Here is a 26,984-nt window from a genome sequence, read left to right as displayed (position 1 = left end):
ATAAGGAATTTCTGACTTAACCAAGCCTGCACATTAAAAACACTTAGCTGTAAAGCTATAGAAAGAGAACAGAGGAGGTTTAAATGAAACAAAGGAATGATTCCTCCCATTAAAGCATCAGGTTTCCAGTTTCAATAAGACAGACTTGGCTAACTGTGCAATGTCTGAGTATGTGAAGTAATTCCATTCTCTTGGCACACACAATTCAACCACTACATGGTCACCATCAGACAGTGAAGTATCAGAATGGTTTTTAATCTGGACATTTAATTCCTATCTATCTGCAGAGATAAAGTTTTCTCAGTCTGCCCAGCCTCCCAGAAGGAAGAGAGCACTAGCAGAATCCTATTCTGGTTCCATACACTTCCAGATAAATGTGCTGTTGGTATATGCTTAAATTTATTATGTGTTTTTGCACCTTGGCTTTCAGAACAAGAGACACTGCAGCTCTCCTGTAACTCCAGTTAATAGCCAAGAACTTCTATTCGTATCTTACTGTGCTCTGGGAAGACCTCACCTAGAATATCGTGTTCAATTTTGGATACCACAATTTAAGAAGGATATAGACAAGCTGGAATATGTCCAGATGATGGCAACAAAGACGGCGAGGAATCTGGAGATCGTCCTATGAGGAAAGACTGAATGAGCTGGTATGTTTAGCCTGGAGAGGAGACAACTGAGAGGTGATCTGATCACCATCTTCAAGTACTTGAAGGACTGTCATATAGAGGACAGTGTGGAGTTGTTTTCTGTTGCCCTAGAAGGTCAGACCAGAACCAACAGGTTGAAATTACATCAAAAGAGTTTCTGGCTAAACATTAGGAAGGACAGAGTGGTTCCTCAGTGGAACAGGCTTCCTCAGAAGGTAGTGGGCTCTCCTTCCTTGGAGGTTTTTAAAAAAGGCTGGCCATCTGACAGCAATGCTGATTCTGTGAATTAGGAAGATCATGAGAAGGAGGGCAAAAAGGTTTGCACCAGTGCTTAGTTCTTGTGGCCCTTTCTTACATGCCCAGGGAAATGCTGATTGCCATTTTGGGGTCACGCACCAATTTTTCTCCAGGACAGTTTGGCCAGGGATCCTGGAGGTTTTTGCTATCTTCTGGGCATGGAGCAAGGGTCACAGGGGATGTATGTATGTGGGGGAGATATTTGTGAATCCTGCATTGTGCAGGGGATTGGACTAGATGATCCTGGAGTTCCCTTCCAAATTTATGATTCTATGAAGATGTTCTGAGATACCTCCAAGGACTCATATGTCCATTCCAACTGATTCTCTGGCCAAGAGTGAGAATTATGCCACTAAAATTAAGCAGACTTGTTCTTCTACTAGGAACATGGCTCTACTTCAATGCTTTCCCAGTTTAATCTTGAAATATTTCTGCAAAAGACAATGGGAAGCATCAAACTTTGTATAGAATTCACTAAACGTATATGAATGCTCCAAAAGTCTGGAAAAGCTTTGGGAAGCATCTGTATAGAGCCTATTACTGTAAAACTACCAGCAGCATTACCCTCTGTGAAGTAGGATGTCTTTAAGGTATGGACCCAGACAGTTAGAACATGTGGCCACTATGAAGAACAGATGAGGAGAACTGATACAAGGTAAGCCACAATTACTGAGGATCATCAAAAATTCACTCAACCCATATCTCCTGGCTTGATGGGAAGAAACAAACTCCAGTTTGTCTAGGTGTCTCACATTTGGGCATCACAATATATTGAAAGCTTGATTGAAATGCTTTCCCATGAAAGAGAAGGCGGGAGAAAGTGCACAAGCATGGTAGCAATCCAAGTTGCCTGTAATGAAGAAAATTCTGTATGCTCACAATGTAGCCCATCTCTCGCTTTAGTGCTTTCCCTTGCTCCTTGGGGCTGGGCTTTCATCTTTCACAGTTTGAAAGGGGATTTTTTTTTTGGCTGTATTTTGCTTCCTACTGATAATGATATAAATGATTCAAGTGCTGCATTCAGGACAGAGACAGATCAATTAGTTGCTGCACTAATCTTACTGGATGCTATTCAAGCAGTCTAGCTCACAATATCACTCATACACTTATAGTTGTAGACACTCAGGAACCAAGGATAACTTTTAAGCAAGAAACTACCTCTCCTACCATCCAGTATTCCATCATATGCAATATTCAAATTTTAGTGTATACCTGAAAAGCAACTCCTGCCCTTTTTTTGATCTACACTTAAGTGAGGGTTGCAGGAGTACTCCTGTAGGTATAACCTGGCATTCCACAAATTTGGAGAAGCCAGGAGTATTACTTGGCTCCAGATGGATGTTGTGGTGTGCCTGCCCAATTCTGTTCCCTGAATTTGTTGGATAACGCTAGGGAGGGACCAGGCCACACAAGTTCCAACTTATTCCATTCTTTTTCCACCCTGCTCATTTCCCATTGAAGGAGACACTTCACAAGCCTTTAGGTTTGGTACAACATCCCAATCATGTATGGCAAAAAGTCAATATTGGGAAAGGGAACACACAAAAAAAGGTCTTTGTTAGTTTCCAAAATAGTCCTAAAAAAAATCAGAATCCAAAAAACTCATTTTGCTATTCCTGCTCTGTTTTTTAAATCAGGAACAACAACATATAAATCGCAACAATCCTTCCTAAAAACATCTGTTGCAAAGAATCGGTCTCTGGTGATACTATATTTCATACAAGGTCCAATTAGCTGTATTTTTCAAATTATTTACTCAATTAACTCCTCAATCATTTTCTTATTCATTACTTGTTCTTTGAGTGTCTCTTGGTCCGCCTCTGATTTTGGGGGTCAACTGACCCTTATACTTGCTCTCCAGCTTCCTTAGGTCTCTATGCTTTTTGTGGCAAAATGCCCAATTATCTATCAGACTTAACCACTCCAAGTCATTGCAGGGCATTTATGTTGGCTAGACTAAATGCATTTCCCTCCAAAGTTTTACAAGGGAGATATCAGCGAGTCCCTTTAGCTGACAGACTTTGCTCCTCTGGAGCGAATACTCCTGACTCAATCCAGCATATATTGCTTGATTGTTCTTTTTACCATAACCTCCGCAAAGATTTATTTGGCAAGCTTTCTTTTCCCCCAGATTTGTCTATTCTACCACCCTGTTATTATTTATTGAGTGATACTGAGGGGGTGGTTAGTGAGGCTGTGGCAAAATTTCTGGCTGACATTCTTAAATTTAATTCTGACCATGTTTGAATGCATCTGTAAGCTCGGTTTCATTTTGATTTTATCTCCAATGTTTAAATTTTTATATTCTGTGTATTTTTATCTGAATCTATTATGCCATTAAAGGTTTGGTATGGTATGGTATGGGTTATGGGGGTACATCCAAAGCTGAGTACTTGTTCACCAACTCTTTTACTGCTTCTTTAGAATTTGAATGTCTCAATCCAATAACAATATTAAAAACAATATTTTAAACAAATGTAAAATAATTTCCAGCTTACAGATTCAAGACCTAACAAAGTTAATATAGGTTCTTCTGCATACATATATCCACCAATACTATACCTGAGACTCTGCAAACATGACATCTTTGATGACAGGCTGTCCACGCGAGTCATTGTTCTCCAGCTTCACATAAGTGACTTGGTAGCCCCGGATTTGGCCATGCTGCTTGTTGGAAAGAGGTGATTTCCAGGAGACACGAATGGCCGTTGAGTTCACTGGCTCCACCTCTACTTTCCTTGGTGGAGCACTGGGCACTGGAATTTACATGGGGTAACTAAGTCAGAAACCACCATTATGTAGTCAAACAGCAACATCTTCTGCCTCCAGGTGATTATTCTCCCAAGCTTACCCTCAAATCCCTTTGCTCAGAAAAGATATTGTCCCTTTCTATACAAGAGGACCCCACCACATTTTGCTATAAACATCATCTATGTATACTAAACACAAATCCCCCACATTAGCAAGGGAGTAAATGGCACATAATTTTGACTGCATTGCTGATTTAGCTTGTCTTGTTAGTTGAATAGTAACATGAGTAGAAATGCCTTGATAATTATATTCCTTCCCCTACAGTGCATATCTATAAGGAAATGGGGGTGGGGATGAAAGAAAGAGACTGCTCATGAGGGAACAAGCATTTATAACATGACTGCTTTAAGAGCAGTTGCTCCACTTCTGTAGAAGGCAACATATGAGAAAGGCAACTCTGGAGACTGAAATATTTGGCTGTGCATTCAGTTTATATAGTGCTTTTAGGTAATAAAATGAAAAATAACACTGACTTGAAAACTTTTAATTTCCTTGCAAGAGGAAACATGTTTATAAGTCAATATACACCATATTTACAATTTGGAAAAATTGCATACTTAGTACTCTGCATACTTAGTACTCCAGGGGAGAGGTTTTTGCACTGTGTGACAACCCCCTTCTCTGAAAAAAATTAGGTTCTCCAGAAGTACCTTTTGCTTGTACATGTGAAGGGCAGAGCAATGTGCTCCCTTTGAAGAGTACACTCACCATGACCCTACTCAGCATTACCTTGAAAACACAGAACGCTGTTCTACTACTGCAGGACAAAAAGTGCACTGCCCTGGTTGCTAGGGCAGCAAGAGGTTAATTGGAGATAAAGAGGTGTATGGATGTTGTGGGAGCTGTTTTACACAATACATTGCAAGCAGGAAGGAGGATCTTTAGCCTGAAGTAACTGGTTATTTTCTACAGATCTCACTCTTTAATTGCAGATAATTACGTGAAGAGGAGCCCAGCAATAAAAAAGATACCACAGCAGAGGATGAGAGATGGGGATCACAAAGGGACCTTAACACAATTTGCTGTGTACTTTTCCAGAAAGTGAATGGAAAGCAAATCTGACAACAGCAGGATGCTTAGTTAATATCAAATATCACTAGAGCTAGATGTGGCTGGGATTGCATTGGCAAGAGTTCTATCAAGGTACAGCTAACATGAGGTTTACTTCTAACTAGCATTAAAATGGGAAATCCAGAAAGCCAAGAACAGAGTCCATATAATAAATACCTCTTATTAGGGCAAACTCAATGACACATAACAGTGTGCAAGCTTTTAGGTTCACTAGGACACAGTTTACCACTGTGCATAGTTATGTGTCATGAGGCTGTTCCCTGTAAAAGGTATCACATGAACTGTGTTCTTGGCTTTTACTTTTGGACAGACATGGCTATGAACATCATATTCAAAAGGAAAGCCTTACGATAACAGCAGTTGTCTTGGGGCGGGGTGCTGTTAGGTCAGTGGAGATCACTCCAATTATAGGTACTTGTTAAAGATAATATTTCAAGATGCAAAAGGGCTTTTCACCCCCTTCTTGTGTTTCTACCTATGAAAAAATCAGTACACCAGAAAGCTCCCAAACCATTCCTGACAGAGAACTTAGCTGGGTAGGCCAACTGTGCAGCCCTCAAACTAACGCAGAGAGCTTACTGCGACATTTCTAGGGTATATATTTCCCCCCGGCAAGGGCTTTGCTAAATGAGAACTGAAGCAAACAATTCAAGCAGCAGGACACACAGATGCACTAGCGACCTTTGGAAGTAGTCAATGAACATTCCCATGCATCACTTCCCAGCACTGTGGCAGTGCAAGGGGCAATATAGCATGATCAGAAAAAAAAAATAAAGAAAAACATAAAGAATGCCTGCTCTCAGTTTGCTGAGTGGCTTCCCTTTCCCCATTTATCTGCCTGTGCCCTCTCTGGCCTCTGAGGGCAGCCTGGGAAGTTCCTCCTGTCGCTATGAGCACTGGCACATTCGAAGAGAGAAGTTTAAGTTGCCATGACATAACTGACAGACTGGTTTATGCAACACAGTTTTTGCTGAGAGTGTCCCTGACAGAGAGCTGCTCAGCCCATGTGATCACCAGGTTCCATAGAGAGGGAACAGATAATGTATGTATTATACCTGCTAGGAGGTGGGAATTATAATTTTGTACATATGAATCCTTCACAAAGGAAAGTCTTTCTTATTGACTGCACGTAAGCCCCACTTTCTAAAATGCCTAAAAAAGCTGGTGGCCCTGGTTAATTTTAAGCTGTGTGTGGCTCTCAAAAGGAGGTAAAACGTGAACTGTTCCAAGAGCAGAAAAGAAGTTTTCCCAACATCACTGCAAGCACTACTTCACTACGAGAACCAAATCATAGGTCATGAACCTACCGTCTTCATCAGTGCGAACCAAAACAGGGTTGCTCTCTGGCCCAGGACCCACGTCTGTGTGAGCCCTTACCCACACTTTGTATTCTGTCCATTTCTCCAGGTTGCTGATATCCCAGCTGGAGCGCTCATGTCCGATGCCCTCAACCACATGCTTGGTGCTGTCCTCTCCTTCCATCGCCTGGTATGCAATGGAATACTGAGTGATGACTCCATTGCGGCTCTGAGCCGGTGGTGGCACCCAACTTACCCGGATGGTTGTGGAGCTGGTGCTTACACACTCAACCTCTTGGGGTGGGGCAGAAGGGGCTAGGGATAAATAAATGAAGCGGGGAGATGAGGGGAAATGGTTGGACAACAAACAAAACTAAGTCTACAGGGAGGTCTTACCCAGCCAATTCAGCCTTTCCTAGAAGAAAGCAAAATCCTCATTTTTGGTGGGGAGAGGGAAACACATGAAGAGCAGTTTGATCCACAGGACTAGGTTGTGTCATCATGAGGTTTAAAACAGTGGCACTATTCATGTTATTGGAAAGTGCTAGAAAGGTATGAGACAACACAAAAGAGAGATCAAGTATCAATAGGATAAGCAGAATGGGAAAGAGGAGATGAATAAATTCAGAAAAGACAAAAAGCAAGACGAGAGCAAGAACTATGTTGCATGTCCATTTGTTTCTTGGTTATGCCCTATGTGAAAAAGACTGTTGGGACACATTTTGTGAGGAAGGTAGTAGTGCACAATATGGGCAGTAGTCTACAATGAAAAATGACTATTGCACATGATACAAAGCTCCATGGTGAGATACAGAATAGAAGAAGACTACAGATTTATATTCCACCCTTCTCTCTGAATCAGAAACTCAGAGCAGCTTACAATCTCCTATATCTTCTCCCCCCACAACAGACACCCTGTGAGGTGGGTGGGGCTGAGAGAGCTCTCACAGCTGTTGCCCTTTCAAGGACAGCTCTGCAAGAGCTATGGCTGACCCAAGGCCATTCCAGCAGCTGCAAGTGGAGGTGCGGGGAATCAAACCCGGTTCTCCCAGGTAAGAGTCTGCGCACTTAACCACTGCACCAAACTGGCTCTTGGCCATGTATCAAGTTTCTACAGAACATAACTTGCAAGAAACACAGCTGAAATGGGCCAGACATAAAGGAGAAAGGAAAAAGTCAAGCAAAGTGAGTAGAGGCTAAACTTGAAGGGATGGCAGAAACAGATGATGACTTTGCTAGATGAGGGCTCAACTGCAAGCAATTCCTTCCCCAAATAATCAGAAATTTTGAACAGTAGATGTCATTTTGCCCCTGTTTGCCAAAGCTCCTGGTAATTGGGAAGAGAAGCAGCTTTGGCAAACATAACAATTGGAACAAAAAAGAAGAGTGTGGCATTTTGCCTGCCTGCTGATGGCTGGGTAGGAGTCACCCCTGTAAAGTGCCAATACACAAACAGCAGTTTAACATCAGAAGAGGTCAAAATAAAACTCAACAATACAATTACAATCAACAGAAAAACTACAAGATACAGGAATGTTCTTCATGGCACACAAACATGCAAGTGCGCATACACTTTAAATATACATTTGGAAAGATGTGCAGCACAATACACACACATTCTCAGAGGCAATATGACTCACTATGCTCAAAGTATTCTCTCCCTAAATTTGCAAAGAGCTCAAATCCATGCTCTAGTGACTGGACATTCGCTTTGCAGTTTACTAGCAGAAATCTGAGTTGCTCAGGGACAAAACCAAAATTATGGAGTTCTCGGCTAGATTGTTTACATGAGCGGTCCACATTCAGGTTAAGCATGAGAAATGTGATTTAACTCTTCAATCTCTGCCTGGTTTCATTGATTCAACCATTTTAAAGGAAAAGACAGGTTGCTTACCTGTAACTGTAGATCTTCGAGTGGTCATCTGTGCATTCACACTCATGGGATATAGCACCTGCGCTGATCCCCCATTAGTGTGAAGCACAGAGACCACGAAGAAGATAGACAGGTTGCTTACCTGTAACTGTAGATCTTCAAGTGGTCATCTGTGCATTCACATTCATGGGGGATTGGAGCAGGCGCTATATCCCATGAGAGTGAAGCACAGAGACCACAAAGAAGATCCTGTCTTTTCCCTTTTAAAATGCTAATAAAAGTTCAGGAAGCTCAGTTTTTATTAGTGAAATCAAGTGAGGGCTGAAGGGGTAAATCCCCTCTCCCTTCTCCCATCTGAACAGGACAAACATTCACACTATCTACCTTTCACAGACTGGGATTTCTTGAGCTCTCAGGTTTCTTGCTAAGAAGTAGACTTGAATAATTCTGAGGGTCAAAATGGCAAACCTGAGTACTCAGCTCATGCCAACAGACTCTATTAAGAGGTCATCCTAATGACTATGGCTAATTCAGCAGCATTTGTGTTCCAAATACTTCGTGTATTAGAATGGTCTTGAAACCAAGGGAAAACAAATTATTAATGCCATACAACCCTCTCCCTTTCCAGTCCTCAGAGGAATGCATCCATCCTTATTTGTGGACTGGAATACTTAAAACTACATAAAATCAGATTAAACTTCATCTATAGCTGCTGGACCCTTTGCACAGGCTCTTAACATGGCTCTACTCTGACATGAACCACCATTTGGAGATCTCTGCACTGCACTTTGCTTTAGCAGAGATTTATCAACTTTGTTTTATTAGTATCATGGCTGGGAAAGTGCCCAGTGGGAAAACATGTGTTTTCAATACACATGTTTTGTCAATAGTTGCTAACGGAACAACAACCGGCTTTCGCATTCAGAGTGTGTCCCCCAATGTCAAATATTTATAATGCTTCCATTTGAATATCATTTCCTATATTCTGTCCAATCCATCGTCCTGGCACTAAGATCCCATTAGCTGAAGTGCAGGTTGAACGAGGCTGTTCATATCCTTGTGAATGATATGCTAATGAAAGGAAGAAAGGTCGTTCCAGTCATGAGACGAGCAGTTCTTCCCCATCTTCATTCATTCCAGGCACCCTCTGCTCCATGCAGAGAGAACTGCTGTTGCCTCTTCCACTCTTGCCCCACACAGTCACTAAAATCCTTGACAGATGGTAAAAACAAAAATGTCTCTCCTCTCCCTTTAAAGTTCTCTGCATAAAAGCAGGCCCAAAAATAGTTGGTGAAAACAAGCCTAGCTTATTTTGATAGCTTTAACATACATACGTGCAAAATTTTGAGCTGCCAATAAGGGGCACTGGTCTCCTACTTTAGTGACTGGAGCATAGTAAGTTTGCTCACACTCCTACTCCATCAGTGCATGGACTGAGAAGAGAACAAAAGCAATCCAGCTTGGGTCACCTCTTTATCTGGCCCTCTTGCTAAATCCCACCATAGCCTTGACTTGAGCCTTCTTATGGGAGCAGTCTTCTCCCTCTTTGAACTCCAAGTCAAGCATCCCCATACACTACACAACATCTCACTCAGCATACCTTCCCTGAAGAGGCTATTACCTATCCCATCTATTTGCAAAGATCAGGGTCCCCACCCAGTGTTAAAACTTGCTCCCTTACAAATGTTTGCATTGTAGGAGCAATACAATGTGTGTTGCATACATATTATACAGAGATGGCTGTATATGCCTTGAGAGCGTGGGAAAAGAGCAATGGCATCTCTGGTTGGGATATGAGCACATGCAGAGCAGGGAGGTGCATGCAGCAGAGGCAGAAATCAGGCACTCCGTCTAAACCTGCTTACAAATGGATGGCAGTGGCAAGGGGAGTGGGGAGAAAATGTACTAGTAAACTCACAGAGACACATGGACTAAATGCCGGCCAGCTTCTCCCACCTATTCCCTTCCCCAAGCATATCTGTGAGTCCACCTACTGAAATGGGGGGAAAACATGGTCTGACGGACAGAAGGCACAAGACTTACCGTGCCCCAAAAGCTTCAGAGTTACAGTTCGCCTGCACTCCAGGCATAAATTTCATCATCCCTATTACCTCTCATGAAAATGCCTATATGTGCCCCTTTGCATCTCGCTCACATTCTTGCAGCCAAGCAGAGAGACTTACTAGACTGTGCTGTCCGGGCTTCCAAAACTGGGGTGTACACCCCCAGCCCCAGCTCAGAACGGGCTCCCAGCTGGAACTTGTAGACTGTGTCTGGTTTGAGTCCTTCAACTGCATATGAAGAAGCTGGGTCAAATGTCTTCTTATGCTGGAAAAGGTAAAAGATGAGTTGTTGTTTTTTAAACCTGAATGAAAACTGAGGACAGATATGGCTTTGGCACTAAATCATCCCACTCCTACAAGAATCCATGGTTCCTGACTATAGATTTTAACATACTGCTCATATGACAGTACTAGCACCAGCCACCTAGTAGCCACCAAGCTCCTAGGTGTTAGAACTGCATTTCTAACTGAAGATTTTCCTTTACAAGCCTTGGAAGGCTGTACAGTCCGTTGAGATTCAGTCCAGTCCAGTATTCTTTAATTCAAGAGTCCAGTCCAACCACCCTTACATCTTGGCAACATTCTTCTCCAAGAATAAAATGCCCAATGGAATCTCTAAAGCCAGAGAGAGTGGGATTTTCAGTTATTAGGAGGGTGGGTCTTCAGTACCATGAAAATCAGAATACTTTTTGCAAACTATCACACACACACATGCATACACTTATTTGTTTTATTTGTATAAATCATACTTGTCATGGGGCTCACAGTGTCTTGGCACAAAATCTGGGTCACCTTTATGTAAAATTTTGATTATTTTGTTGAACACAGAAAAAACATAGTTCCAGTCAGGACTGCTGTGTCACCATGGGCCCCTGGATAAAGATCCTCCTCCCCTTTCTGTATGACCCTGATCTAAATAATATGTCTAACCCTGTAATTTCATATTTGAAGAAGACGATGAAACTGGATTTATATCCCTCCCTCCACTCTGAATCTCAGAGTCTCAGAGTGGCTCACAATCTACTTTATCTTCCTCCCCCACAACAGACACCCTGTGAGGTGGGTGGGGCTGAGAGAGCTTTCACAGAAGGTGCCCTTTCAAGGACAACTCTTGCAAGTGCTATGGCTGACCCAAGGCCATTCCAGCAGGTGCAAGTGGAGGAGTAGGGAATCAAACCTTGTTCTCCCAGATAGAGCCCACACTCTTAACCACTACACCAAACTGGCTCTCACACATTTGCACACACATTCTGATGTGTACCAATATAGGGCACACATCTGATGAAGTGGGCTGCAGTTCACTAAAACTCTGTATTGCAATAAATATTTAGCAAGTAAATCAGTAAGAAATCTTTTAAAGTTTACTCTTGCATCTTTACCTAGTACAAAAGCATGGGCAAAATGTTTACATGGTGGTGCTGGATGAAAAGTACTGGAATCATAAGGATTGATTTTGCTGACATATTTTCTAAAAAAGATTATGTCATTTGTCATATAACATGAAGTTTAATATCTACAAGTAGCAAAACAGCATTTACAAAGGAATATTAGATACCTCATTGACAAAACAACAACAAAACCCCACTGTCTGAACCGTGTTTAAAGTGTAAATACATCTAATTAAAGGTGGGACAGGAGTTCTAACTTTTGTTCCACATGTCTAACTGCTAAAATGGATTAAGATTCCATTACCATGCATGTAAAGGTGAAGGGAGGGGGAGAGCATCCTTTTATTAGGTTATAGATCATGAGGAAATATTAACTCCCCCCCCCTGCTTCTGTTCATAACATTAATAAGGGTTTGCCGCTATACTACTGTTAAATATGTTCTAAGCTGCCAACAAGGATGATAAATGGGGAAAGAGAAATGAAGGCATATAATGAAAGGAAGAGTGCAAAATGAAGAAGGGGAGCCATGAGCTGTGTAGCAGCCATGAGCTGTGCTGGTTGGTTTTGCCTTTCTTGAATGCTGGCTTGGTTGATGGCTTTAAAAAGATCTGAGGGGCCTCCTAGTAAACTTCACAGAAAAGCACTGGGAGCAGAAAGCTCTGTCTTCACTGCATCTCAAGCAGTTGCAGAGCAGAACTGCTTCTGAAGGAAAAAAAGATTGAGACATATTCTGACTACTGCATGGTGCTGGCTTCAGGGGCCCTAGGGCTGACTTAGGCCTTCGGAATCTTGTTTCTGGCCCCTAGGGAGATGCTGCTTTGGTACTGTTAAACAAGTCAATGGATGCACATGGGATGTGGATTCTAATGTTCCCACAGTTGGTCAGACAGAAGTGATTATCATGAACATTTTAACTTGGCCTAATAGCCAGGTAGCATCAAAAGATTGTTCCTAGAACTATTGGTGGCCTTGGTACAAGTATTTAGTAGCAGTGTGCCATGGTGCTCCTCACCTGAATCTTGTCATCCCCTTCCCAGTACACCAGCTCATACTTAGTGATGCGTTCCTGGGAGGCGGGAAGCCATGTCAGCATAATCCGTGTGTCAGACTCTGCTTCAGCCTGAAAGTCCACTGGCTGGGCTGGAACTGAGGGCCAATAAAACAAGAGTCATTAGCCTGACTCTTTTGCTCAAGCAAAAGAAGTTATGCTCTTTCACATGGTGGTGATTAACTTAATTATCCCTATCTAAGCTACTGTTAACTATGCAGGCATCCCTCGCCCACTCACATTAACTTACAGTATTGATGCAATGCTGCCTTCAGTATAGGGGAATGGCAAATTGCTTGCCAATCCTACTCAAAAGCACAAGGTCTAAATTTTTCCCATTCTGTAATAAAAAGATCAGCCCTCAAACATGGCCTTGGGCTTTGATTATCAGCTCTCCACAAATATCAGCTCTTTGCAAAACAAGTAACAGACAGTACTCAACCCCGACCTATCATACGTACCACCCTGTTGGGTTTTGAGCTGGATAACATCAGAAGGGGGGCCATCTCCTACTGAAGTAAAAGCCAAGACGCGGATACTATAGGTTGTCCCAGTTATCAAGCTTCCCACAGTGGTGAGATGACTGTCATCAGTGTTGTGTTTCTGCCACATGTTGAGTGGTAAGTGGGGATTGGTGGTAAAATATACCCGGTAGCCCCGGATCTGCCCATTGGGCTCTTCAGGTTGTTCCCATTGTACCAGCATAGTACTAGCACTCAGCATCCGTGCCTGCACTTTGAGGGGTGGACTTGATGGGGCTTGCTCTCCTGTCCGGGCCTCAACCAGCTCACTAGGGGGACCCCTGCCAATGTTGTTGACAGCAATAACACGGAACTCATATTCTGAGAAAGGGCTCAGGCCACCAATACTGTAGCGGGTGGTTGCCACGCCATCCACTTCCTGGAAAGTGCCTTCCCAAGTCTTAGGCTTATATTGGATGACATAGTAGGAGATAGGGTCAGCATTCCCCGAGTCCCAGGTGAGAGTCACACTTGTGGCTGTTGTCTCAGTCACTACTAGAGTTGCTGGTGGTTTTGGCAGAGCTGAAAGCAAAAAACATGTTGTCAATAATGTGATTAGTGCAAGTACTGCAGTGTGCAGAGATACAGAAAAGGTTCAGACTCTTGCTAGCATTCTCCTTTAAAGGCAGAAATCATTTCGTACTTAGAGTGTACGTTTTTATACTACATATTATCATATATTGCTTGAAGTGCTTCTTAATGGAAGGGTAAACACAGCAATCATGTTATTAGATGTGCTCAAAGCACTTGCTGGCAGCAAGCTAAATAAAGGTAATTTAAACAAGATTCAAGGCACATTTTCCAAGGGAGAAAGGAGTTCTTAAACTGGGGTATGCTCTTAAAAGCCTGGATCAGGGCCAATTCAAAAGGAATACTAAAGGTTAAAAGTAGCTCCAGTGACACTGTAACTCTAGGAACATGAAGACTGTAAACTGCAATATTTATGGCAAGCACATTTAGGTGCTGGATCTTGCCAGCATATGGAGACATTGGCCGTTTTCGCACTCACGTTTTACTGGCGCCACGACCATCCTGACGCCGGCGAATCTGCATGGCTTTCGCACCAGAAGCTCCGGCGCTCCCAGAAGCGCCGGCTACTTCCGTCGCTAAGCCAGCGCAAACGGAAATCGCAAAGATGCAGGAAAACGTTTGCGCTGGCTTAGCGACGGAAAGCGCCGGCGCTTCTGGGAGCGCCGGCGCTTCTGTTGCGAAATCCATGCAGATTCGCCGGCGTCAGGAGGGTCGTGGCGCCAATAAAACGTGAGTGCGAAAACACCCATTGTGTAGCCTAGGGGTATCATCAGGATAGTCACTATTGCTTTGGGTGACTCAGATGACACTCCTACTATATTAATGAAAAAAAATCATTTAGAATGCTTAAGTACCTCAGCACAACTGCTCACATATGCATCCACTGTGGCCAGTACTGCATTTTAGTATACTGGGATTTTCATCTATAACTGTTTAGCTGGGGTGTGCCAAATTACCCAAAAGCAAACTATGAAGCAAATTATTTTCTCTGTATCAAGACTCTTTTACCTCCTTACTGATCACCCTCTGGGGCTAGATAATTGAAACATACTAGGTCTGACAATGCTCAGCAAAGCAGCAAAACACAAAGGCAGGTCCTTTTTCAACTGGACTAGACAGACACAGATGTATTGTCCACAGTACCATTTTAGACCATCCAGAAAAAGGGACATTCACAAAACACAAGTGAGAAATTACAGTAGTAATGTTAAAATAGAAAATCCTCCCCAGCTTTTCTCCTTGTGATTTGTACTAAAAGTCTGGGGTTTTTTTGGTCATTCTGCTTATTCACATAATAATATTTAATAAGACTCTCCAGGAGATTACTGCTGAGTAACATCCAGAAAAAGAAAACTTCATAGAGTGAGTCTATGTTGAATTTTGGGGCATAATTTGCTTTTGATTTCTAGGGGTCAGGAAAATGCTTATCAGTCCAACAGTATTATTTGACCATCCCCTCTGACCAAAGATATGAATGGTGCCTAGAAATCACCTTGTGAGAGCTGGCAGACAGAAAACTCCAGCATGCAAAGGACTGGTTGCATACTGGGACACTGCAGGGTACTCTTCCAGTAAGGACTGTGCCTTGAGGAGGACAGACAAGCCTAGAGATGGCATTGTTAAAGAATACCTTGAATGCACAGAAAGAAATGCTGAAGTAAGGCCTAATCAACTGTAGAAAGCCAATCTGAAGGGGGGGAATCAGAAGTCCCCTCAACATGGACATAGCCTACGTTAACAGGGCCATGACAGCACTGAGAAAAACTTTCATGGCCATGCCTATGGGATGCATGAAGCTGCCTTAGACTGAATCAGACTACTGGTCTTCCATGGTCAGTACTGTCTACTGAGACTGGCAATGATTTTTACATACTCTCAGACAGAAGTCTTCTGCATCCCTACAGAATGAACACTTTCACTGGAGATGCTGGGGACTAAACCTGGGACTTTTTGCTGGGCAAGCAGATGCTCTGCTACCGCGTTGCAGCCCTTCCCCACTGAGAAGGAAGAGAGATCTGAATTCTATACTCAGATAAAGAATGCTATACTTAGGAATATTAGCAATAGTGCTCTTCCTTTGTTTCCTATCTGCCACATTCATTGTACAAAGCACTTATAAGCATTCTGAAGTGTGAAGGAAAAAGCCTAAGCTTTTCATAGCCACCCTTAGCAACTGCAATCCATATCTGCAACCATTAGGAGGATTAAGGGTTATTTATTTATTATTTCAATGCATATACTGCCCCTCTCCCACATAGTGGGGCTTGGAGTAGTTCACAACAATATAAAACAATCAACAAATATAATTAGAATAGTATAAAAATATGAAAACTATAAAGGAAATAACTCACACAACTGATAATGGTGGATCCAACATTAAGGCCCAAAAATAAGCTCAACTGGGAAAGGCCTGGTGGAAAAGCGCAGCCTTACTGGACTTGCAGAACCTAGGGAGGTCACACAGGGCCCTTCTGGGCGGACAGAAGAGTGGCATGGCCTTGCCCCAAGGCTGCCTCCTCTGCAAGGGGAGGCAGCTTCAGAGAGAGGCTGCGCTGCCTCTTTTGTCCACCTGAGTCCTGGGTGAGTGGAAGGGGCAGCAGGGTTGCTCTGTTTTGCTTGGAGCAAGGCTTGTGTCTTTCATCTGCCCAGGTCCCGGGTGGCAGGGCAGCCTTGCCACTGGGTCTCGGGTGGGCAAAAGGGGTTGTGTGACACCTTTGCCTCACGGACCAGTTGTTAATAGGCCATGGACTGGTACCAGAGGTTGGGGACCCTTGATTTAGATGTTAAACACTGGGGATGGGACCAATCTCAGGTACCTCACAGACCAAGGACTGTACGGAAGACCCTATGCTCCCAAACCAAGATAAGACAGTGCCACAAATCCCAAGGGGAACCAGATTTGAGTGGTCCACCATATCAAATGCTGCCGAAAGATCCAATAAGATCAGGACCAATAAGATCAGGATCCAATAAGATCAGGCCTTGATCCAAATGCAGCCATAGGTCTAAAGTTGGGTTGGAATGAATTGAGTGTGGAAGTCTCACCAAAAAGACTTGAAGCTGTTCAGTGACCACTGTCTCAATCACCTTTCCCAGGAGTGATAAATTTGACACTGGGTAATAAGGGATGGTTAGAGGTCCTTACATATTTCCTTCAAAATTTCCAAAGGTCACCAATCCCCTGTCAAGATATGGCATTGAGTTTGCTCCCATTTCAGTTGGGACTTTATACATCCTACACAAGTCCACTAATGTAGTGAGATTTCTGAATCATAAAGGTGAGTTTCTGTCAGCATCCACAGGGAAGGACCAAGGTTCAGTGGTACAGAACATGCTTTGCTTACAAAAGTTTCTATTCCTAACATCTTAATGTAAATGATTTAAAGTAGCAGGGGCTAAAGAGAAACTAGGGAACCAATGCCAGTCAGAGTACACATCTAAGACCTGGATGGTCTGACTTGGTTTGAAGCAGCTTTATATGTTCATTTCTCTCCACCTGAATATTTCTGGCCAAACCAGGCAGAGAGCCAAACAGCAAATGATCCCCCAAATCCTTACTTCATTCATGCATAATTTCAAAGACAAGAAGGCTCCCTAATAAAAATCTGTTCTTTACCACCATGCTAATCAGTTATGCTCCATACTGCTACCTGGCACTGTAAGAGGGCTCAAGGAACCATTGAGAGTTTCTTACCTTTGACAGTAATTTGTGCTGTTGCTTGGATTATGCCCAGTGAGGACATGGCTTCACAGGTGTAGTTGGCTGACTGAGTAATATTGACCAACTCCAGAACATTCCTGCCCATTGGCATATCATCTTCTTTCGTTAGTTCCTGTGTTCCAACTATCCACTTCACATAGGGCATTGGGGACCCCACTGCTACACATGTGAGGTTCACACTACCTCCAGGCATCACCTCATGGTTGCTTGGAGGGATTGAAAATCGAGGAGACACTCGCCGCACTGAAACAAGGAACAGAGAGCTAGTAGAGTCACAGCCTAGGACATTGGTACTCTCCTGGATGGGGTGGGGGGGAGGATCAAAATTTGCCATGAGAGATAACACATCAATTCAGAAAAAGAGAATTCTGTGCAAGAGCTGTTCACTGCTCTGCCAAACTGCTTGCCTGTGACTCTCCTCTTTTTAGCCACTGGCCTCTTTGCACCATTATTCTTGTCTCAAATATAAATACTTAAACCACATTAATGCCATTAAATGTATGCCTGTTTCATCTGCATCCCGCTAATTGGAAAATATGTTCAGATACATTCATGGGGTTAACTGGGCCTGTACAAGATTAAATGACCTGTTCAACTGTCCGGTTTTACGGCAAACCCTACCTTGCAGGGGAGCAATACTGATAGGTAAAACAGCATCCTTCTGGAAGATAGATTACTGAGCCTGGGTGACCTCGGAGCTCAATAAGATCCATTTGCTAGGGAGAAAAGAGTTCACCTCGAATGGACAGGAGATCCAATCCAAGTTGACAGCACAGGGCTTGGGTGATGAGATCCTCCTCGCCTCTGGGAATGTGCTCTAGGAGACAGATCACTCCTTATTTCACTGTGCTACATATCTTCATATCATATCCTTGCTGGGCTTATTTGTAGTCAGTCCCTCAGATTCACTGCAGCTCCCTGGCTGTTGGTTGCACACACTTCAGTCAGGAAAATGACACTGAGAAATGAGGCCCCTTCTGTAAGGACATTGTTATGGGCCAATTTAAGTAGGAATAGAGAAACACAACTGAGCACAGTAAATCTTTGTCTCCTCTAGGCAACCTCATTTCAGCTTGTATTTAAAAAGAGGGAAAAGCTGCAATGTCTCTCCTCTTCAGGAAAGCCTGCTTCTCTGGAATGGAGATGTCAGTGCACATTTGTGATGTGTTTGTACACGTGTGTGCAGAGATGATTTGCTTGCAGGGAGCCCTCTGCTCCTTAGCATCTCCAGTTCATGACATCAAGGCCGGCAGAGTAGTGAAGAGCTTCAGCGCAAAGAGTCTGACTTGGAGCAGCAAGGCAGAATCTTTGTGAGCAAGATGGGAGAGACTAGCTCCGGGCTGGAGCCTACTGGGAGCGCCTCGTGCTGTGTTTTCCTCCTGTGCCATCTCCAGCTCTACAAGATCTCGTTAAAAGGGGGGCAGCTGCTGACAGACAGGCTGATGAGACTCAGCTCTGCCTGACAGGCTGACACTTCCCCTAATCAAATTTTGCTTGAGCTCCCTTTGATGATTCATTCCCAAACCAGCAGACTCACAGAAATAGACTGAACACAGAAGCCCCCACAAGATCATGTACAACCAAGTGAGGGTTTGGGGATAAATTAGACAATACTGCCAACAGTGTGTGCATACTACACACCAGCTCAGTGACAAAACAGAGCTCATTAGCTCTTGCCAGCTGGGGGGTTGAGTGGGGGGAACGATAATGTGCATATTTTCAAATGTCTAAATCTATAGTCTTGCGGGCGGTTTCTTTAATCAATTATTTAACCTCAAATCAATAGCTACATGCATGATTGCCAGCAAGAGGTTTGTTACCTGACTGACAGCGGAACACTCCCCAAACAAGACAGAAATTAAAGCAAACCAGTGCTCTACACAGTCATGAGGATACCCAGGTACTTAATGGATATGGCAATGGGTCAACATGATGGGTGGTTGTCCAACACAGCCTGGCTCTGGTCGGCAAGAAGCAGGACTTCTCCCCCACCCCAATCCCTGCAATGAACATGGTATTGAGCCAGTACAAGAAGAGGTTGTTCATATGATGAATCTTAATCCAGGGACTAAGCAACTTCCCACCCACTCACCAACCAAACTAGTATAAAAGAAAAGCAAGCTTGAGGAGTATTGCTACAGGCCCGTGCATGGCAATTGTTCACTGACTTGACATGCGCCAGGCAGGCAGGAGGTCAAGCATGGGAAAGAAGCTGCTATGCAATCCAGACTAAAAATAACAAAACCAAAACAGGGTAGAAAGTGGGGGGATGTGCAGAAATGCAGCACTGGACACAGGAGTGAGAGACATTCATGCAGAAGGGCTTAGAGAAGCCATTAGCATGCAAAAATCACTCTTGCTACCCACCCCAATGAAAACAGGCAAGATAGTTCTTACAGCAACCCCTGGTTTACTTAAGTCCCCCCCCCCCCTCCCCAAATGCATGCCTAAATAATGGTCAGAGTTAGAGCAAGTCTCTACCAGAACTGCATTCCCTGACACGTCCTTCAGACATCAGCCCCCAGCTGTCTCCATTGTGGCCATAAAAGAACCTGTCAGGACCATGCTTGGGAAGAAAGAACACAGCTTGTGTATCTGCCGATAAGCGGTTTAGTTCATTCAGCAAAGTGCTATCGAGAAAACCTCTTGCCCTTTTTGAAAGCTGCTGTTTACTATTCTGGTGGCGGGGAAAAGAAAAGGTTACTTGACGATGTATCTGTGATGGGTCTTTTCTACCCCAGTCACAGGATGAATGGTAATGAAAATCTCTCCTCCCCCTCCAATTCTGCACAGTAACAAGGCAGGCTTCAGGCAAGTCCCTTTGCCAAAGGGCAGTTTTACAAAGATAGGACCCAGGGGCACCAAAGGAGCACTACTGATTCTACAAGAAGACTTAGCCAAATGCCATATATTCATCTCTTTAAAGCCAGCATAGGTACTGATCTGGCAAACCCTTTTCTTCTCTCATGGCACCTGGATCATGAAGCAGCAGGGCATAAGAGTGGAGAAATGAACTTGCTTCAATTCTTCTTTTAGCTGCCATTTTGTTCAGCTTTTCAATTTCAATTAATACTTGGCACGGCAGCCTTCTTCCTGCCATGTGGTTGCCTTTCTTATACCCTAGGCTTCGACCCAACTGATTGCTCTCCAGACACTCTAAGTAGGCCAAAAATTGCATTGCATATAAAACACAGACTTATTGTATTGTCTTATGAGGGGATGCGTCACAGGGAGGTCATGCACCTCCAAACCTGGTAGCAGTTCTTGCATAAATAAGTTTAGATCCAGTAGAGAACTTCTGTGCATAGAATGTCTGTGCTTTTCATCCATTTTTCCCTTCCAGTGGCAGACCTCTGACTCCCCCCTCATAGAGTTTAGAGGGGCATCTCCCTAGGGCCATATTTTGGGGGAACCTTTTGAGCTGCTGAGGGAGAAGGAGAGGGAAAAATTGCAATCTGTTCTGTCCATAGAAATCCACGGGATTCCACCCATAGACTGTAAATTAACCACAAGTGGAAATAATAAGAGCTTCCTGAATTAAGGGTGCATGATTGGACAGAGAGAAGTGGAACAACATTTCCTAACTCATCATGCAGCAGCAGAAAAGCACAAACAACAGGTCAGCAGAGACCACCAGCTCTTTCATTCCCTCAGGTGGGGAGGAGAGATACAGTGCAATTCTGCTTGCACAGATAATATGTTGGCTAGAGGGAGAAATAAGGATTTCCCCCATAAAAGGTGGTAGAGCAGAAATTAGTAGCTGCAAGATTCAATAGTGTTGACCCCAGGCTTTGCCTCCTCTCCCTGGATTCTCTCAAGGTGGTTTATTTCTGACAGACTGCTTGTCTGGTTGCAAATATGCCAAGGAACTGCTGAAAATCAAACTGTAGTTCTCATTACGTAAAAGGGAGGAATAGGGGCAGGGCAATCGATGGAGGCTCAAATGTGCACCTCACTGAGGGTGGGGGCAGTCTTCTTTCCTTTCTTTCCTCTGCCATTAAACCAGACATCTAGGTTTTAAAATGTCAATAACAGAAGAAAGGATGGGCTCAGAGATGCTGCTGTCAATCCAGCCTGGATTATAATCTAGTAAAGATGCCTGGAAAGGTTATAAATGAGGCAGATTCCACCCCAAAATCAGTGTATCATTCTAGGATAATTGGCAGCTTTTTTGTTTGTTGAGTCCAGTGGGATGTAGAGCAAGGCTGTCAATCAGTTTTAGAATGCTCCGGCAGAGATGGTGAGAGTTGCTTACACACCATCCACGCATGCTTCCACCAGGCTCTGGTCTCACTCTTCTCCCTGCCATAAGTGTCCATTAATAATTTAAGGCAGCTCTACTCTCACCAACTGTAGAAAATTTACAGAAAAACCTCTTTCAATTTTCAAAACAAATTGCAGAGGTCGAGTTGGCCCAGATGCTTCCTAAACATTCTCAATATTATTCACATTAATAAGGCTTTTCTTTCACAACACTTCTTTTTCCCAAACAGACTTTGCCAGATTTGGGGTTTTTTTAATACATTCTTTTGGATAGAACAGAAGTGAGCAATTTGGAGATTGTGCAAGCAATACATGAAGAAAGCTATTGTACACGGCAATGAGTAACAATGTTTATTTCATCCAGCAGATTCACTGTCATTCATCCCAGGGCTGGGCTTGCAAAAGATGAACAATCCAACAAGTTCTCCACTGAACTCAACATGCAGGCTGCTCAACAAGTTGGCACTTGAAAAGTAAGTGACACAGCACGTCCTAAGCCTTCGAACAGAAGAGGAGGTGGAAAGAACTCACCAGCAGAAACCAGCTCTACATTCTTGGAGATGGGAAGAGGAGATACAGGAGGGAGGTAGGGAGGTGTTAATAATTTAGCATGCATTAGGGTGCACCTTTCCTGCATCCACAGCAAATGAACATGGATCAATCACCCTGCTTCTCTCATACTGGAGCAGCTGCTTCTCAGGTTTCATCAAACAATGAGGTAAATTATCACAGCCATCCCCTCTACTTTTCTGCTTCCAGCCTGGGAAACTCCAGGCACTAGACAATTGCTCAGAGCTGGGTAGTTATAAAAAAACATGATTACAAATGTCTGCAGCAAAGCTAAGAGAAGATAAGCCACTAGAAAAGATGGAGTAGTGCAAGTGACAGATCCAAACAAAAAGTGAAGGCCCCTTGCCAGTCACCGTTCATCCAAAGGAAGGGATGCATTAGGACTAGTTTCCCAACTGCTTCATCATTTCTTTTGTCAGTCACTCCACTGCAGGATCTATGTTGTGTTATTTAAAAGGATAGCAGTAATTTGCACAATTACCACTACACATCTTGGCTACACAACTGGTTTCGGAGATCCTGCTCTCTTCATGCCTTCAGTTCTCACAAAGTCACTTTGCCTCACTTCCTACAGGTATTCTTCTCCTAAAGGTATTCTCTCCCTGCCTTATGCTTAGAGCTCCCAAGCTTTGTCATAAATCATTTCCAGATTCAAGTGATCAGAGCTGAAAGATATAAGACTTTACTTAGTTTGCAGCATTCTTCGCTGCTGTAAAAACCCTCACGATTTCCCACAACTGCTCAAATAAAAGGCAAGGTAATGGTATCAAATTGGAAATGTCATGTATTTTACACAAATCTTGATTTTCATAAAAAAATTACTGAGTTATGACTGCATTACATTGCCACTGAGAGGCAAGAGACCAAAATTAATTCTCCCCCCACTTTGGCTTATCGAGTCTTCCCATGATAGTGGTAACTACATACATCCTGCATCAATTTTCCCCCAAAATGAATGAACGTGGCTGTACCACCTTCCTATCACCTGTATAACTTGGCTACCTCAGTCAGCTTCAGCATTTTAGTACTGGTTTTCAAGGAGGATGGGCTAAAGCACTGTGCTGTGAAATCAATTGCTTCTTTTGCCTTATATACTCTAATGTCCCCTACTCTAGCTTCTTCTGATCATCTCACTTGCTTCTTCTGGAAGGTAGAGAAGGCAGAGACAAAAAAACATTATCAGCCAGATCTGACCAGCTCCCTCCCCTCTTTGTTACAATCTTTTTAAATAAAATATCCTGATGAAGAGGTGGCTCCTGGGGCCTCACAATCTATTGACAGAATCACCAGCAGGAGGGAAAAAAATTGGAAGAAGGGAAAATGCATTTAGAGTCTAATCTTTCACTCAAACAATGCTGCAGTATTTATGTTCCCAATGCTTCTCTGAGTGCTGACATTTTATAGACAATTTCCAAAACAGGGCCTTGCCATTTTTGGATTACATTTCAGCTATAACTTTTAGGGCTAATTATTTGAGCTGACAACCCCATATAAAAGAAGATCTATCATTACAGCAGTGCAATGCCAAAGACATATCATGGTTCGGCCTGGTGACATGCTAATAGCAAAGCAAGGGAGAGGCAGAATATGCTGCTCTGAAATTTGCATTCATTCGCTTCTGAAAATAGCATAACATGGGGGGGAGCTGCTGTATCAAGATAAAATAACTCTTTAATAAATAACCTGGTAGCAATTGCAGAACAGTAATTAAATGCATGGGTGAACAGTGCTTAGTTGTAAATAAAGCTGAAAAAAATTCCTAAAATATAATTATCGATGCTAAATAAATTATAAACCTTAAAATCCCCCAGAATGTTTAATAGCTAGTATCTTTCCATTAAACACTTGTGGTCTGGGTCATTTATAGTGAAGCAAAATTTGACAGACCCATTGTGGGCTGGTCAGTCTGATTCACATACATCATTTTTCATACAAGGAGGTGGTGGTGGGTGGGCTTGAAAAAATAGGTTGGTTACCTGTAGCTGGTGTTCTTTGCATGGTCACCTATGCAGTCACACATATGGGTTCTGCACTGGCATAAGAGGCAACTCTGGAAACTTAATAGGACTTAAGCTAAATAATTAGTGCTCAAATCCCCCACCTGAGAGAGGGGGTCTACCTTTCAGCACATATCCCAAAAGAAGGGATAAGCATCTCACTGCTCAGTTCCTTCATGCCACCACTAAAAGCTCTCATCAGAGAGAAAGAATAAGAGATAGCAGCAGTGGGGGAAGATGATGAGTTGTATGACTGTACAAATGGCAACTTGAAGAACACTAATTATGGGCCAACTCTTTTTCTTCTTCATGATCTCTGTGCAGTTCTACATACTGACCCCTCTCAGGCTCCAGAGGTTGCATACCGTCAGTTATAAATGTAATCTTCAGAACCAGAGAATGACATGGGTACTTTCCTCGCAGACTGAGTCTGTCCACCAATGAAGAGACAGTAGATGGCCAGTAACAGAAAAAGGGCATGTCAATGGCCCCACATGGGAGCGATATAAGAAGCATAGCTAAAGAGGGTGTTTTTGAAGGACAGCAAATATAATGACCAAGGTGGTAACTGCTGTAAGGCTGTGGAGATGTTGAAAGCTGAGTGCTGTCTGATGTGATTGGCTGATGAAAATTTTAATTAGAATAATAATGATGGAAGTCTCATTCTGAAAAGAAAGGTTTATCTGGCAGTGGTGTCAAGAACTACTTTTCTAGTTTGGCACAAATATAAAGAAAGCAAGTGCAGGATCATACGTATATCATGGTGGAGTTTGTTGTGAATTGGCAACTGGAAGCAGCTGTCTATGTAGAGAAATAAAGAGGTATTTTTGTTATCTCAGAAATGCTACTAACTGCCGCCAAGCATTTAGTGAATACCAACATAGCCGTGGCTTGTTCAAAAGCTGGGGAAGTATTGGTAATGGAGGTTTCCTACAGCAAAATGAAGACATTTTCTGAACTGAAGAGTGATTATAATGTGGAAGTAGGCATCCCTGCAACGACACTCTTTTGCTGAGCAGGATGCCACATAGTATGATGATTCTGAATTTTTCTGCATATATTTTATCTATTCAGTTTTCTAGGATCCTCAATTGGTCAGATACTCCCATCTTTTTTTCAGGACAATGTAGTAAATACTGTGAAAAGTTTGTAACTGTGCAGTACCTCGTGTAAATTGAGATCAAACCTCTCTGAGGGAGTTGCAGGGGGAGGTTACAGAGAAGAAACTTTACACTGGGATCTAAGGTCACAAGGGGTAGAGTACAGCAAAGCAAGGAGACAGCAACACAGATGCCATTGTTAGTAGTTGAGGTTCACAAAGGGGAAAGGACCACTAGAGGCAGTGGCTGGATAAAGCTGTGTCAGTTCTAAGATTATGTAGGCTGAAGAAGGTGTTGATGGCTGTAATATGAATGTGTGAAGAGGAGGTACTAAATGGCTTTGCATGATAGTATCGGTGACAAATGGATCTAGACTTCAGACTGAGGCATCAAGACAGAGCTTCCAATCATCAAGCCTGCATTGTCACCATTGTGACATGAATAAAAAGATGCATCATAGCATCTAAATGGATGGCATTTGTTAGAGTCAAAGGATTTGTAGTGTTCCCTCTCATCTTAACTGTGGAAAGATTTTCTAAAGTTATTTGGTTGATACATGGGAGCTGGTCTTTTTAGCAGTATGTGGACTAACTACTTTGTGTGAGGATAAGGAGAGCCAGTTTGTTGTACTGGTTAAGCGAGCAGACTCTTAATCTGGGAGAACCAGGTTTGATTCCCCACTCTTTCACATGCAGCTGCTGATGTGACCTTGAGTCAGTCACAAGTTCTTGCAGAGCTATTCCCCTTAAGAGCAGTTTCTGTTAGAGCTCTCTCAGCTCCACCTACTTCACAGGGCAGGGTGTCTGTTGTGGGGAGGGGAAGGGAAAGGAGATTGTAAGCCGCTGAGGCTCCTTCAGGTTAAGTGAAGGGCAGGGTATAAATCCAATCTCCTCCTCTTCTTCATGGTGATTTGATACATTTCTCTGTGGACTGCCGTGATGGGTGGGAGACTGGAGTGGTGTTCTCTGTCTCCCATTCTCTCCACACAAGATACACCACTCCCTTGACAGAGGATTCTTGGGAAAGCCTCATGGAATGTACAGGCACTGCCAATTCAATGTGGCTACTGACATGGACAATGCACCACCGTGATGGTTGGTACAATTAGAGTTAGAATAACAGATAGAAACTAATTCCACAAAGCCAGGTGATGCTTCCAATTAAATAATCTTTGTTGTCCTATTTTTCTTGTCCACTAGCAGTGAATTCACTTGAATCCCTGTGGAGCTTGCTCCTTTCAGTCAAGTGTCATGTGGTCATGACTGTTGCAGTCTGGATTGGAAGTATGGAACCCACTTGTCAAGTCCCAGCAGCAGGCAGAGGATCAATCAGCACAGGGAAGGTTGAGACATTTTTATGGGCAGCAAGGATTACAGGATCCTAAATTTGGAAACACAATTTCTCAAAGACTGTGTGTGAATTAGCACAAAAATATCAGGAAACAGTATGGCTTTCTCTTGAATACATTGCTGTATCTTTTCTTGACAGCTCTGACACTTTTTAAACTGGAGCTACCTAACCTCAACATAGCTAGGGGGAATCAACTAACTCTAAGAATCTGGTGGAAGAAGAAAGAGAACAGACAATAGTAGAGATAAGAAAGAAGGAAACTTTTCTACAGGTCAAAGCAGAGACAAAAGATAGAAGAAAATTTCTTAGGACAATTGTTGTAGAGCTACTTACTATACACCAGTCTAAAGAAAACCAAGCCAGAAGGCACTCACTTCTACTCCTGAGGCAGGCACAGGAGAAGAACTATTCCTTGAAAAAAAATCAGGAAA

At 43.1% G+C, this 26,984-nt stretch overlaps 1 protein-coding gene across 14 annotated transcripts in view; it reads right to left on the bottom strand.

The window, feature by feature from the left end:
- PTPRF (protein tyrosine phosphatase receptor type F) overlaps positions 1-26,984 on the bottom strand; it is a 915,542-nt gene that overhangs the window by 80,212 nt on the left and 808,346 nt on the right. For 10 of the 14 annotated variants that reach the window (XM_060231649.1, XM_060231648.1, XM_060231653.1 and 7 more), the window contains 6 exons: positions 17,247-17,516; positions 12,962-13,543; positions 12,465-12,598; positions 10,184-10,328; positions 6,137-6,442; positions 3,510-3,703 (listed from right to left, as the gene is read on the bottom strand). In XM_060231649.1, the coding sequence (XP_060087632.1) occupies positions 3,510-3,703; positions 6,137-6,442; positions 10,184-10,328; positions 12,465-12,598; positions 12,962-13,543; positions 17,247-17,516 (1,631 nt within the window). The remainder of the gene's footprint in view (positions 1-3,509; positions 3,704-6,136; positions 6,443-10,183; positions 10,329-12,464; positions 12,599-12,961; positions 13,544-17,246; positions 17,517-26,984) is intronic. The other 4 variants (XM_060231658.1, XM_060231659.1, XM_060231660.1 and 1 more) reach the window with 1 other exon arrangement.

Source organism: Heteronotia binoei, chromosome 2 (assembly GCF_032191835.1).
Source record: "Heteronotia binoei isolate CCM8104 ecotype False Entrance Well chromosome 2, APGP_CSIRO_Hbin_v1, whole genome shotgun sequence".
Taxonomy (NCBI): Eukaryota; Metazoa; Chordata; class Lepidosauria; order Squamata; family Gekkonidae; genus Heteronotia; species Heteronotia binoei.
The sequence above is the reverse complement of the archived record's forward strand: the minus strand, read 5'-3'. Positions and strand labels throughout refer to the sequence as shown.